This window comes from Pogoniulus pusillus, chromosome 7 (genome assembly GCF_015220805.1).
Source record: "Pogoniulus pusillus isolate bPogPus1 chromosome 7, bPogPus1.pri, whole genome shotgun sequence".
Lineage (NCBI taxonomy): Eukaryota > Metazoa > Chordata > Aves > Piciformes > Lybiidae > Pogoniulus > Pogoniulus pusillus.
The window spans coordinates 38,146,441-38,160,421 of NC_087270.1; the positions used below are offsets into that span (position 1 = coordinate 38,146,441).

Consider the following 13,981-nt stretch of genomic DNA (forward strand, 5'->3'; position numbering starts at 1 on the left):
TCTCAGAAAAATATATAATATATATATTTATATATCTCTGTACGTCTTCTTATTTAAATTTCACATTCCTCGCAAAGCGATTATTCAGTCAGTAGCTGCTGAAGAAGGCTCTTCTGCTGGCCCGGCGGCGGCGGCGGCGGCGGCCCGACGGCGTTTTTCGGGGTGCCCAAAGGAGCCGGCGGGTTGAGGTAGGGATCTCCTACCAGATTCACTGTACACTGTACGTCGGCAAAGACCTGAACCTGTTGTACCTGCTGGGACACAAGAGAGAAGAGGCGATTTAGCGGGGCCGGGGCAGGGGCCGGCGGCGGCGGAGCTGGGTACTACGTGAAGTGGAAACTCACTAGAGACTTCCTCTAGTCTGGAGCCACCCCAGAGAAGAACTCTTCTGTCTTCTTGTCCTACAAAAAGAAAACCGCTGCAACTCAGTCGGCTCTGCGAGGGTCGATAACGTTGCTCATCCGAAAAAAAAAAGTTATAGATAGATAGATATACCACAACCGAAAAAATAAAACGCCCCAAAAATAACCCAACGAAACAAAAACACCCCCAAAAAGACGGGAAAAAAAAAAAAAAGGTGGGTCCGGAGGGAGGGGGCTGGAAAAAAAAAAAGCCTCTTCCTCCTCCTCCTCTCCTCCAGCCTCTGGCTTTCCCCTGGGGGGAAGGGGAGCCGTTGGTGTACTGCTCGTGGGGTCAGAGCGGTGGCGAGCGAGGTCCAGCGCGGCTGGCGGATCAAAGCGTTTTGGTGTGTCCCGGAGGTGTTGCCGACGTGTCCCTACGAAACCAAGGGGTGAACCGAGGCTACGGGGAAGGGGGAGGCAACGCCGTGACGCTGGGCGGCTGTTGGATGAGGTGGGGATGAAGCGGATCGTCCCCGGGAGCCGGAGGCATCGGTGCTGGCGGGCGGCTGGGCACATTTTGGTGGTGCTCGGTGCTGTTCAGAGGGGACAGGCAGCATCCGGCAGTGCTGGTGCTGCCCCCGGAGCCTCCCTCATCCAAATCTCCTCCAAATTAAGGCCGGTGGCACAGGGGCCATCCATCGGCCTCTCCGGTGTTGGCCGAGCCTAGGAAAGAAACCCTCCCGCTGGCCGTCAGCCTGGAGTGGGGCCGAGGGGCGTTTGACACCAGCTCCCGTGAGTGTTTCCAGCCCAGCTGCAGCCTCGCTGCTCTTCCACGGCAGCAAGGGGGCCGAAAGTGCCCCCGGCAGCAGGACGAGCTTTGATGCAAAGAGGGTTTGTGAGCGGTGCCGGCGTCCCCAAGGGCTGGCCTCGCCCAGTGAAGGTGGGACCACAGCGGCTTCAACCCAAGCCTGCCAAGCAGGGCTGGCCCCAGCGCAAACCAAGCGTGCTGAGCCGGTACAGCCGGGGGCGTTCAGCCTTTTTGTTTTGGGGGGGGGTGGGACCCGTCAAACTCCTCCAGGTACCTGAGGTGTGCTTAGCAGTTTCTTACTGACCTGCGCCCCATCTGCTTCTGTTTTCAAAAGGTCAGTGGAGGAAAGCTGGTTGCAGTAAAGGCCCGCGGGTCTCAGCGCCGGGTCATTTACCTGTCAAAAGCAAGAGCCAGGCTCAGCTGCGGCTCCTGGATGCCAGACACCCCCTCAAGCTGAGCTCCGGGGGCATTTGGGGAGGGAATGCTTATGGATGGGGGACTGTGCTGCCAGCGTCCTCCCTGTGCTATGAGCTGCAATTTTAGGGCACTGTTGGGGAAACCCAGTGGGCAGCTGGGACCTGTTTCACCTTTCTGCCCACCTCCTGCACCTTTGCCTGAGGCTGATACTAGTTCTGGTGGCATCTCACTTCCAGGGAGCACGAAATGCCCCCCAAGTGCTCATAAGACAAGAAAAAGCCACCAGATCAGCTCACAGGAGGAACCATCCTCCTTGCTGAGCCCAACGGCTTCTCCTCAGGGAGGCTGCCAGCCTCATCCCACATGTCCCATGCACTGAGCCAGGAGCTTAACGCTGCAGAGACACATGCCAAAAACACTGGAAGCTTCTCTGTCTGGCCCAAGGAGGACTGACCAAAGGGCTGGAACTGTGGAAAGCTCCCATATCCAACCATTCCCATTCCTTATCCCTAGCTTTCACAGCTCCCTGGGGACACTTGGCTACAAACAGGCCCACCATGGGCTGCAGGTGCTGGAGATGCTCAACATGTCCCTGCACCCCACTGAGGACACACAGGACACACTTGGGGTGCTGTTGGCCCTGGGCTCAAGCACAGTAGCAATGGCAGTGGAGGCAGTCAGGCAGGCTTTTGGACACTGGTAGCCACCCAGGGCCAGAGAAGCAAATGTTGAACCCTGGGGAGCTGTCTGATGGTGCTGGGAGCAGGGGAGGGTGTGGCACTGACCTGCTCTGAGCACATGGAGTTCATCCCGGGCATCTGCAGGGAGTTCATCTGCATGGGTCCGGCCATGGGGTTCATGTTCTGCACGTTGGTGTTTCCTCCTGCCATGGAGACTGTGATGCTCATGTTGTTGTACATGCCCTGCTGAGCAGGGGCCACCTGGCCCTGCCCTGTTTGGTTGAATACACTGGAAGAGAGAAGAAAAGCGTCACCAGCGTCTCCCTGGTGGTGGGAGGCATGTGCTGAAGCCCTTTGGGTGGCCCAAGCTGTGACAGCAGCCAGCCTGGCTCTTGGTCAGCACCAAGACCAGTGATTGAGCAGGTGGAGCCCTGCCAGCCCCTGGGGACAGCAGGAGGTCCCAGGAGGCATTTGAGGGGCTGCCTGCACTAAGGCTTAACCCACATGGAATCAGGAAGGATGGTGGCTGTTGTGGGGGACATCCACCCTTCACTCCTGCTGTAGCAGGAGGCTCCCTGGTGTCGTGGGGCGGAGCAGGAGAGACATCAGCAGCAGGGCAGGAATCGTTACGGGCCTTTGGGCTGGGTGAAGGGTCAGTCAGGCACAAAATCCTGGTCTGTGTGACACCAAGCCCACCCTTTTGTGCTCTTTCCAGTGCCCACTTCCTCTCCAGGCAGGAGGGCAGCTCTCCTTTGCAATGTGAGGTGAAGCATCCCACCTCCAACAGTTCCCATCTCGCCCCACACAGCCCAGGAAACCTCCTGCTCTGGACTGTCTGACCAGGACAAGTTAGCTGAGCTACCTGGGCAGAGCCTGGATAAAGCACAGGTGAACTTTTGGGGGGGGTTTAATCATCCTTCTGGAGACCTGAGGCTCAAACCTGACTCATGTGAAAAAGGTAACAAGCCTGGTGGCTCTCCCCATTTGCTCCCCTAGGTCACAGTTGGATGTATGTTAGGAGGGTCAGGCAGTGACCTGGGACTGCTGGGTCTGACTCAGTTTAGTGTCACAGCTCCTAAGCCCACTGCCAGCAGTCAAAATGAAGCCTCTCGTTCAATTCCAATCCAAAGGCCTGCTCCGTGTCCTGCTCGCCATCTGCTCATCCATATAAACACTGCAGGCTCCTGGCTGCCTCTGGGCTGATGTGAAGATGAGGACATGGGTCCTTGGTGACCTCTGGAGGACATCACGGCAGGTGAACGCTGCCTGAGCTCAGCGCATGTCCTCAGCCGGCTGTCAACTACAGGTCTGCCAACACCCTTTCAGGGGCCCTTCACCTTGGTGTCACCACCTCTGTGTGTGTGTGTGTGTCACCTGTGTGCTCCAAGTTCTCCCCGTGGTGATCTTACTTGCTGCTGCCCATGGCTCCTTGCTGCCAGCTCTTCATGTCAGGCGACTGGTAGCCCGCGGCGGGCGGTGCGGGCTGCAGCATGGGGCTCTGCGCGGGCGGCAGCTGGGGCGACATCAGGGGGCTGCTGGGGCTGAGCGCCGGAGCGAAGGAGGGTTCGCTCTGCTGACCCATGCCTGGGGAAGGACAGACGGCGTCAGCGCCGCGCACACCCCCGCCGGCAGCCCCGGAGCTCTCCTCCTCCCCTGCTGGCACCGAATGGCAAGCATCACCCGCGGCTTTCGGTTTACAAAGCCTCTGGTTTTCACTGCAAGCAGCTGCACCACTCAAAGCTAAGTATTTTAGGGATGAAGGAGCAGAGACCCCCTCCTGCCCAGGTGGCTTCTATCAAACCATTGTTCTGGTTGGAAGAGACCCTTAAGACCAATTCCAACATTAACTCAGGCTTTTCAATCCCTCCAGGGATGGGGACTCCAAAGCTGTTCTGGGCAGCCTGGTCCAGGTCTCAACAACCCTTTCAGGAACAGAAATCGTTCCTCATGTCCAACCTAAACCTCCCATGGTGCAGCTTGAGGCATTTCCTTCTTGTCCTATCACTTGTTCCTTGGGAGAAGAGTCCAACCTCCACCTCACTCCAACCTCCATTCAAGGAGGTGTGGGGAGCCAGGTCTCCCCTCAGCCTCCTTTTTACTCCAGGCTAAACAACCCCAGTTCCTTCAGCTGCTCTTCTCAAGACTTGTGCCCTGGTGTCTTCACCAGCTTGGCTGCCCTTCTCTGGACATGCTGCAGCACCTCTGTGTCCTTGGAGTGAGGGGCCCAAGATTGAACCCAGCATTATCTACTACTATTACTATAATCTAAAATCATCTACCACAATCAGTAGATGCTCCTCTTAGCATCCCACCTGCCTGGGAAATGGCCGAGGTTACAATGGGATGATGACAAAGGAGATTCCTATGGACCTACTGCAGCCACAACATAGTTTTCTCTACTCATCAGTGATGTCCACTTTGCTGTGTCCCTGCACTGCTGCTTGAACCTGAAGACCTCCAAGATGGTGCCTGTCTGCATGCAACTCTGCACTGGCTCACCCACCTAAACAAGTCTGGTGCCCACCCAAGAGGCAGAAGCTGCCTGCAGCTCATTCCAGCCATCTCAGCAAGGGCTTGGCCCTTTGGAGAGCACATACACATACTTAAGGAAGCACAACTTAGAGGGCTGCCTTGAAAGCTCATCCAGTCCAATCCCATTGCCAGAGCAGGATCACCTCTAGCAGGTCACACAGGAACACATCCAGGCATGTTTTGAGTATCTCCAGAGAGGGAGACTCCACAGCCCTCCTGAGCAGCCTGTTCCAGTGCTCTGTCACCCTCACAGGGGGAAAAAAATTCCTCCTCATGGTTAAATGAAACTTCCTATGCCTCAAACTGCCTTGCAGTTTGACTTTAAAGGACAGAGCTGTGGCATTACTTTCCCCAGTGATACCATTCTGGGGGAGATTCCCCCCGGGAGGCAGAAACCGGAGTTGCAGCTTGCATGAGATGGTGTGGGATGAAGCCTTAGGTAAGCAGGGCTAGGCTGCAGCATCCTTGAGGCTCTCAGCTCTGCCCTCTGCCTCTCCTTCTCTCCCCCCACTGGATGGTTTTCCGAGGCAGCCAGCGGCTCGACCTACCCGATCCCGAATACGGGAAGATGTTCTGCTGCATCTGCGGGGCCATGCCGGCGCCGAACTGCCCTGCGACGCCTCCCATCATGCCCCTGTTGACCATGCCGCTGCGGTTGCCCAGCGCCGCCTCGGGGTTGGATGCCAAGGGCGAGAAAGGGCTGGTAGAGGTGGGAGGGTTTCCCGGGCTTGTACCGTAGTTCGGAGGGTAGGGGAACTGCTGCGGGGGGGCCTGGGGCAAGCGAGCGGCTCCAATCTGTACCGGGAGCCCCGAGGAGGGAGGGAGGTTGCTGCCGAAGCTCTGCTGCCGCATCAGGATGGCTCTCTGCTGCATCAGCTGCCGCTGCCGGTGCTGCTGGCTGTACAGCTCCCGCTGCCGCTGCGCCAGCATCTGGGCATTGAGGGGAGGCTGCGAGGAAGGAAGGGAGGGGGCGTCTCGGTTATCAGCGTCACTCTCCGGTCCCGGCACAAGAGCTGCGGGTGCCTCTCTGCTTCGGGCTGGGCTGCCTCGGTTTGCAAGGAAAGCTGGAACCCCCCACCCCGGGAATGCTGCTGCAGGGCGGAGGAGTTTGGGGATATTATCGCAGTATCACAGTATCATCAGGGTTGGAAGAGACCTCAGAGATCATCAAGTCCAACCCTTTACCACAGAGCTCAAGGCCAGACCATGGCACCAAGTGCCACGTCCAATCTTGCCTTGAACAGCTCCAGGGACGGCGACTCCACCACCTCCCCGGGCAGCCCATTCCAGTGTCCAATGACTCTCTCAGTGAAGAACTTTCTCCTCCCCTCCAGCCTAAATTTCCCCTGGCACAGCCTGAGGCTGTGTCCTCTCGTTCTGGTGCTGGCCACCTGAGAGAAGAGAGCAACCTCCTCCTGGCCACAACCACCCCTCAGGTAGCTGTAGACAGCACACACCGAAGGGCAAAGCTCCAGGAGCCAGAGCATTCCCCGGGCTGGGAAAACAGCCTCTCAAATCACCTGGCTGCCACCAACTACCCTTCTTCTCTGCAGGACCCACTTCTCGTGCCCTCCCTGGGATACTCCCAGGCTTTGACTCGTTTTGGCTGTGTGATGTTGGAAAACTCCCACCCATCCCACCATCTTTTCCATCGCCGGGGGCTCGTCCCCCATATGGCTAAGCCAGATGTGTTGGAATGAATCACCTTAAAAAGCCTGACAAAGCCAGAGCTACAACGGGAAGGGTTTCACCTCCCATCACTAATGATCTCCAGGGCACCCTAGGGATGTCACCACTTGAGAAAAAGGCAAAGGCTCCTCCAAGAAGTGGAATCAAGTCAGCAGAACTCAGCTACACTTTCCAGCTTCTCCTTGTACCCAGCAGATGTTTTATCCACTTTATTAGAAGCCAAATGAGAACTTTAGGAACGGAGGATTTGCAGGATCATTAAGGAGATTCAGTGGAGCTTCTGGCATCTATTTCCTAAAGATCCTCCTCAATTAAATGTGTTAGCAGGCTCCCCTCGCAGCAATAACCAAGTATTTATACTGTCAGCAGGTGGAGGAGCTGCAACAGGAGTGAAACAAAGCCCCCAACCTATGGCAGCTTGTCCTGTGGCCACCTCCCTGCAAGGGGCAGAGTTTTTTCTCTCCCATTAAGGACAGAGCAGTGTGAACCAGGCTGTACTGCCAGGGAAGGCACAGGGATGAACTCTCAGTTTTTCCCAGCTGGAGAACTGTGCTGCATCCCTCTTTTCTAGGATCACAGAATCGTTTTGGTTGGAAAAGATCTTTAAGATCATCAAGTCCAACCCTTAAAGCCAGCGCTGCCAGGTTGCCACTAAGCCATGCTCCCCAGCACCACATGTCCACAGCTTCTTAGTCCCTGGGATGGGGACTCCACCACTGCCTCGGGCAGCCTCTTCCAGGGCTTGACAACCCTACTGAAGAGGTTGTTCCTCATGTCCAACCTAAACCTTCCCTGGCACAACTTGAGGCTGTTTCTTCTTCATAGAACCAACCAGGTTGGAAGAGACCTCCAAGCTCATCCAGCCCAACCTAGCACCCAGCCCTATCCAAGCAACCAGACCATGGCACCAAGTGCCTCATCCAGGCTTTGCCTGAACACCTCCAGGGATGGTGACTCCACCACCTCCCTGGGCAGCCCATTCCAATGTTGCTTTTTCCCTGGGAGAAAAGACCAACCCCCACCTTGCTCCAACCTCCTTTCAGGGAGTTCACAGGATCACAGATCACAGCATGTTAGAGGTTGGAAGGGACCCAAGGAGATCATCCAGTCCAACCCCCCCACCAGAGCAGGACAGTACTATCTAACACAGATCACAGAGGAACACATCCAGACAGGCCTTGAAAAGCTCCAGAGAAGGAGACTCCACAACCTCTCTCAGCAGCCTGTGCCAGTGCTCTGAGACCCTTACAGTCAAGAAGTTCCCCCTTGTGTTGAGGCAGAACCTCTTTTGCTGCCGCTTACACCCAATGCTCCTTGTCCTATCCCAGGGAGCAGTGAGCAGAGCCTGTCTTCCTTCTCATGGCCAGCCCTTAGATACTTATAAACATTATCAAATCTCCCCTAAGTTTTCTCTTCTCAGCCTCTCCTCATCAGCCATGCCCTCCAGTCCCCTCATCATCCTCATAGCCCTCTGCTGGACCCTCTCCTCTCCTCTCCTCTCCTTCTCCAGTTACAGCGAGTCAAAAGGTGTCCCCTTAGCCTCCTTTTCTCCAGGCTCCACAACCCCAGTTCCCAGCTGCTCCTCACGAGGGTTCTGCTTTGAACCCTTCACTGGCTTTATTGCCCCTCTTAGGATTCCCTCTAGCACCTCAATGTCCTTCTTGTGGTGAAGGGCCCAAAACTGAAGGCAGGCTTCAGAGTGCAGCCTCGCACAGTGCTGGGTACCTGCGGTGTGATCTGCTGCTGCATCCCTGCCCGCATGTTGATGCCCACTGGGGAACTGGCTGCAAACTGGTTGAGGATGGCCTGCCGGTTCTGGTGGATCAGCTGGAGAGGAGACAAAACAAAAGCCAAGGAGACTTTCAACACTGCACTGCAGCAGCTTCCTGCCCGTCCGCTCCCATCCGGCTGGCACGCCTGGGCTGCAGGCAGCACAGAAGGTCTCCCCTGCCCCCCTGCCCACGGCCCTGAGGTGCAGAGGGGGATGCATTACCTGCTGCTGGCCCTGCAGCCGCTGCTGCAGCTGAAGTCGCAGCTGGTTGGGGGCCGTCGGGGGTCTGCTGAGCGTCTGCCGGGGTTGCATGGCCATGCTGGTGGGGAAGGCGCCGCGGGGGGGCGGGACCTGCACCGGCATGGCCCCGAAGGACGGCTTCTGCCTGACCATGCCGGGGAAAGCACCGGGGAGGCTGGCGGTGGGAGAGGCGGAGGAGTAAGGCTGGGGGTACATGCCGGGCTTCTGCTCCATCATGAGCGGTGGGGTGGACTGCTGCGGCTGGAACCGCTCCGTCAGGGCTTCCAGCCCGCCGCCCTGGGAAGGCAAAGGGGGAGGGAAACATCACTTTGGAGCTCCACAGCACCTGACCTCTCCCTGGAGAGCTCAGAGGGCATGAAGGACGTGGCTGGCACGGTGCAGCTTGCTTGTAAGGATGCTGCTGTCTGTTATCCTCATCCCTTAGGCCAGGCTCCAGCCTGTGTGAGAGCTACCACTGCACTGAGGAGGGTATTAAATGTCTCCTCCCTAGGGCTTCACAGACCTCGGAGGGACAGAAATCATTGAATCACAGAATGGTTTGGGTAGGAAGAATCAGAGAATCACAGAACCAAGCAGGTTGGAAGAGACCTCCAAGCTCAGCCAGTCCAACCTAGCACCCAGCCCTGCCCAAGCAACCAGACCATGGCACTAAGTGCCTCAGCCAGGCTTGGCTTCAACACCTCCAGGCACAGAGACTCCACCACCTCCCTGGGCAGCCCATTCCAATGCCAATCACTCTCTCTGACAACAACTTCCTAACAACATCCAGCCTAGACCTCCCCTGACACAACTTGACACTCTGTCCCCTTCTTCTCTTGCTGCTTGCCTGGCAGCAGAGCCCAACCCCACCTGGCTACAGCCTCCCTGCAGGCAGTTGTAGACAGCAATGAGCTCTGCCCTGAGCCTCCTCTTCTGCAGGCTGCACACCCCCAGCTCCCTCAGCCTCTCCTCACAGAGCTGTGCTCCAGGCCCCTCACCAGCTTCCTTGCCCTTCTCTGGACACCTTCCAGCATCTCAACATCTCTCTTGAATTGAGGAGCCCAGCACTGGACACAGCACTCAAGGTGTGGCCTGAGCAGTGCTGAGTGCAGGGGCAGAATACCCTCCCTTGTCCTGCTGGCCACACTGCTCCTGAGCCAGGCCAGGATGCCATTGGCTCTCCTGCCCACCTGGGCACACTGCTGCCTCATCTTCAGCTCCTATCTACCAGCACCCCCAGGTCCCTTCCTGCCTGACTACTCTCCAACCACTCTGCCCCCAAAGATGATGATGATGCCTCCCTTTGCTTTCCTCTTCAGTGTTCACTAGCACTGAGCTCCTCATCTGGAGTCACCGTCCCTGGAGGTGTCAAGCAAAGCCTGGCTGAGGCACTTAGTGCCATGGTCTGGTTGATTGGCCAGGGCTGGGTGCTAGGTTGGACTGGATGAGCTTGGAGGTCTCTTCCAGCCTGGCTGATTCTATGATTCTGTAAATTAAGATGGAGTTTATCTGGTTCAGGGGCTGGATAGCAGGAGATAAAGCAGCAGCCTGAGATGGGCAGAAACCACAGACCTGCTGAAATGAAGCTCTATCCCCAAAGCACTTCATTTCCAGCTGCCTCCTCATTAAACTGGGGGCAGGAATCATAGAATCTGTCAGGGTTGGACGGAGCCACAAGGATCATCTACAAGAGGGATGCTGGAGTGTGTCCAGAGCAGGGCCAGGAGGATGCTCAGAGGGCTTCAGCAGCTCTGCTGTGAGCACAGACTGAAAGAGTTGGGGCTGTTGAGTGTGGAGAAGAGGAGGCTCCCAGGTGACCTTCTTGTGGCCTTCCAGGATCTGAAGGGGACTACAAAAAAGCTGGGAGGGACTTTTGAGGCTGTGAGGGAGTGGCAGGACTGGGGGGAATGGAGCAAAGCTGGAGGTGGGGAGCTTGAGAGTGGAGGTGAGGAGGAAGTTGTTGAGCAGGAGAGTGGTGAGAGGCTGGAGTGGGTTGCCCAGGGAGGTGGTTGAGGCCCCATGGCTGGAGGTGTTTGAGGCCAGGCTGTGTGAGGCTGTGTGCAGCCTGCTCTAGGGTAGGGTGTCCCTGGGCATGGCAGGGGGGTTGGAACTGGCTGCTCCTTGTGGTCCCTTCCAACCCTGACTGATTCTATGATCTAGTTCCACTCTGCCATGGGCAGGGACACCCTACCCAGCACCTCTCTCCAGCACTCCATCCCAGCATGTCTGTGGTAGCATGGAGGAGGTGGTGGATTTGGTGGATGAGTGCTCCTACCTGTCAAGGACACATCCTGGAGGAGAACTAGAGACATGTTTTCTGCCCCCCTCATGCCTCTCTGCTGACTTAGTGTTTCTCTAAAGATGGATTTCCAGCAAATATTTCATGGAACTATTCAAAATATTCCTGAGGTTCAGCCCGAGCCATGGAAAAAGCCCAAGATTCCCATTAACAAAATGATCCCTGGATGTGAGCAATGCTGGGGTGGGGTCCAAACATGAGATAATCCTCCCCCTCCTGAGCCAGGTGTTCTGTGGCAGGGGCAAAGCTGGACTGGTGTGGGAATGCTGGGAAGCATCCGAGTATCATCTCAGGGCATCTCAGTCCAGTGGTGCAGTGCTCCTAGAGCCTGCCTGGTGAGGAAAGGGTTGCTGGGGAGCTCTGCCAGCTGAGTCTGCAAAGCCCTTGTGAAAACACTGAGCTGTTGCAGCTGCACCTTTGGCAAGAGTGTTTCTGATCTTTGTACCAGAGAGGCTGAACTCCCTACCCCTAATCTGCAAAGAAAAAAAAACCCAGGCAGGAGAGGATTTTGAAGGCACAGCCTTGAGCAAAGGGACATGGCAAATAGTTGACTCAGGGATAGACTCACTGACAGGTCCCCCAAATGGCTGATGAAAAGATAAACTCTTCCAGTAGCTCAGTGCAAGGCATCCTGGTGGGACTGCAGGAGATGTGTCACCTCCAGGCTTAACTGATGCAGGACAAGAGCTGCCAGAGGGATTTGCTCTGAGGAGCTTGGTGCTGAGGAAATCCCATTGATTAGAATAATTTTGGCTGAAAAAGACCTTTAAGATCACCTAACTGCAGAGTCTCAATGCCAGGGGCTGGAAGGGACCTTGAAAGCTCATCCAGTGCAGCCTCCCTGCTAGAGTAGGATCACCTGTACCAGGTCACACAGGAACACCTCCAGGTGGGTTCTGAGTATCTCCAGAGACAGAGACTCCACAACCTCCCTGGGCAGCCTGTTCCAGCATTCTGTCACCCAGTCATCAGCTCCAACTGTTAACCCAGCACTGCCACTGTTCAGGTCACCACTGAACCACTACACCTCTTTTAAGTCACTTCAAGAGATGGTGACTCCACCTCTTCCCCAGGCAGCCTGTTCCAGGGGCTGACAATCCTTTGGGGAAGAAACTGTTCCTCATATCCAGCTTAAACCTTCCCTGGCACAACTTATCATAGAATCAAGCAGGTTGGAAGAGACCTGAACCTCATCCTTTCAGGTCATCAGAGACCTGAAAGCTCATCCACTCCAACCTAGCACCCAGCCCTGGCCAAGCAACCAGACCATGGCACTAAGTGCCTCAGCCAGGCTTTGCTGCAACACCTCCAGGCACAGCGACTCCACCACCTCCCTGGGCAGCCCATTCCAATGCCAATCACTCTCTCTGTGAAGAAAACTTGAAGCCATTTCCTCTTGTCCTATTGCCTGTTCCTTGCTCCAGCCTCCTTTCAGGAGACACTGACAGGCTCTTGGTTCTCCTCCTTGTTTTGGAAAAAGCATGTGTGAGTGCTGTGGGACACAGAGAAAGAAACCACTGGAAGACGAATCCCATCTAATTTTCCATGTCCCTTACAGCCAGCTTTCTGCCCCCTGCTGTGTCCCCAGTATTTAGGAAACCCTTCAGAGGCATCTGCCCCCACTGCTATCTGCAAAGAGGGAGGCTCCAGGAAGGGCTCAGCTGCAGAGAGCAGGGCGCCAGCGCTATCCGGGTAAGCGCTGCTAAAAGCAAGCCTCGGTTGTTTCTCTCCCTGTGGCTCAACCCGAGACAGAAGGGCAGCTGCACTGTAAGCCAATCTTGATAGTCAGGGTTTCATACCAGCGAGGCCATTACATATATTATTAGGCAGCACGACCCAGGCTCAGGAATCCCAGGCTGTGGGATTCCAGCTGGAAGGCTTCTCTGTGCCCCAGATCCCCGCCTAGTAAGGTGGGGAAGGGGAACGCAGCCTCCCAGCTCTCCCCGTTACATGAGCTGCCTGGGGCTGAAACTGCTCAGCTGCCTCTTTGCCAGGCTGCTGGTTCTCATGGGGGACTGTGTTTGAAAAGAGAAGTGAGGTATTGTGTTTCACAGGGCTGTTCTCCAGCTGGTTGTGTGCAGGGAGAGAGAACGGCGCGGTGTTAAGTGTCGCCTCTCGATCTGATGCGCTCCTGCGTTCCCACTCACATCTGGCCTCCCATCACCAGATGCTGGGAATCCTCCTCCACCCTCATGGCAAGCCTCAGCAGCTGGCCCTGTCTGTGACCTCCAACGAGTCCCGTGAGTGGTTCTGTCTTTACCTGAACCAGTTTGTCGATCCCCAGCGCTCGATCCAGCTCAGCCAGCTCCGTCTCGTCCTTGCCGCTGAGGAAGGAGACGAGCTGCTCGAGCAGGGCTTTCTCGTCGTTCCGACCCTCCGGCGTGGTGGGAGGACACAGGAGCTCGTCCAGCTGCGAGGTGATGCACTGGCTGCAGAAAGAAGAAGCCAAGAGGAGGCATGTTAAGCTTTATGAAGGAGGCTGTGCTGGGAGACGCTCGAGTGATGCAGCCCCTACAGCCAAGGGCACTGGCTCCCACCCTGCTGCATCATGCCCCCTGGCTCCAACAGCGGCTGAGCCCGCTCAAGCTCAGTGCTTGTACCACAGCCTGCTTGCACGGATTAACCTCTCCACGAAACAAAGCCAGGGCAGCATTTTGGTGAGGTGTGGGAAGAAAACTTTGGTGAGGTGTGGGAAGAAAACTTTGGTGAGGTGTGGGAAGAAAACTTTGGTGAGGTGTGGGAAGAAAACTTTGGTGAGGTGTGGGAAGAAAACTTTGGTGAGGTGTGGGAAGAAAACTTTGGTGCTTTTGCAGGCTTTGCTCCCGCAGGAGTTTTGGACGGGACAGCGAGAGGCAGAGCAAACCTTCTGCCGGCACGCAAGGGGGAAGGCTTGGATGGAGCCGGAGCAGCTGGAAGCAAAGCAGCTGAAGGAAAAGGAGAACCTTGGAGCTGCAAACATCAGATTTCTGCAAAGCTCTGTCCGTACTCTTTGGGAGTAAGATTAATATGCAATGAGAGACATTCCAATGACGTGACTAATTGGAGTCAATCGGATCTGCTGGCTCCGCGACGACCAAGAGAGCCGTGGCACATCACGCTCGCAGGGAGGCACAGAGGCGAGGGCTCCGGCGTGCCAGCGGTTCCCAAGCAGCAGACATGTTTATCCTTTTAGCTCCAGATGAGGACCAGATGTACAGTAAGGAA

At 56.2% G+C, this 13,981-nt stretch overlaps 1 protein-coding gene across 7 annotated transcripts in view; it reads right to left on the minus strand.

The window, feature by feature from the left end:
* The window catches only part of NCOA1 (nuclear receptor coactivator 1), a 266,235-nt gene continuing 252,254 nt past the window's right edge, over nucleotides 1-13,981 (minus strand). For 4 of the 7 annotated variants that reach the window (XM_064146626.1, XM_064146628.1, XM_064146627.1 and 1 more), the window contains 8 exons: nucleotides 13,038-13,206; nucleotides 8,461-8,775; nucleotides 8,193-8,294; nucleotides 5,327-5,726; nucleotides 3,656-3,830; nucleotides 2,352-2,535; nucleotides 1,454-1,543; nucleotides 1-254 (listed from right to left, as the gene is read on the minus strand). In XM_064146626.1, the coding sequence (XP_064002696.1) occupies nucleotides 81-254; nucleotides 1,454-1,543; nucleotides 2,352-2,535; nucleotides 3,656-3,830; nucleotides 5,327-5,726; nucleotides 8,193-8,294; nucleotides 8,461-8,775; nucleotides 13,038-13,206 (1,609 nt within the window). In that variant the 3' untranslated portion in view covers nucleotides 1-80. Of the gene's footprint in view, nucleotides 255-344; nucleotides 402-1,453; nucleotides 1,544-2,351; nucleotides 2,536-3,655; nucleotides 3,831-5,326; nucleotides 5,727-8,192; nucleotides 8,295-8,460; nucleotides 8,776-13,037; nucleotides 13,207-13,981 lie in introns of all 7 variants that reach the window. The other 3 variants (XM_064146632.1, XM_064146631.1, XM_064146630.1) reach the window with 3 other exon arrangements.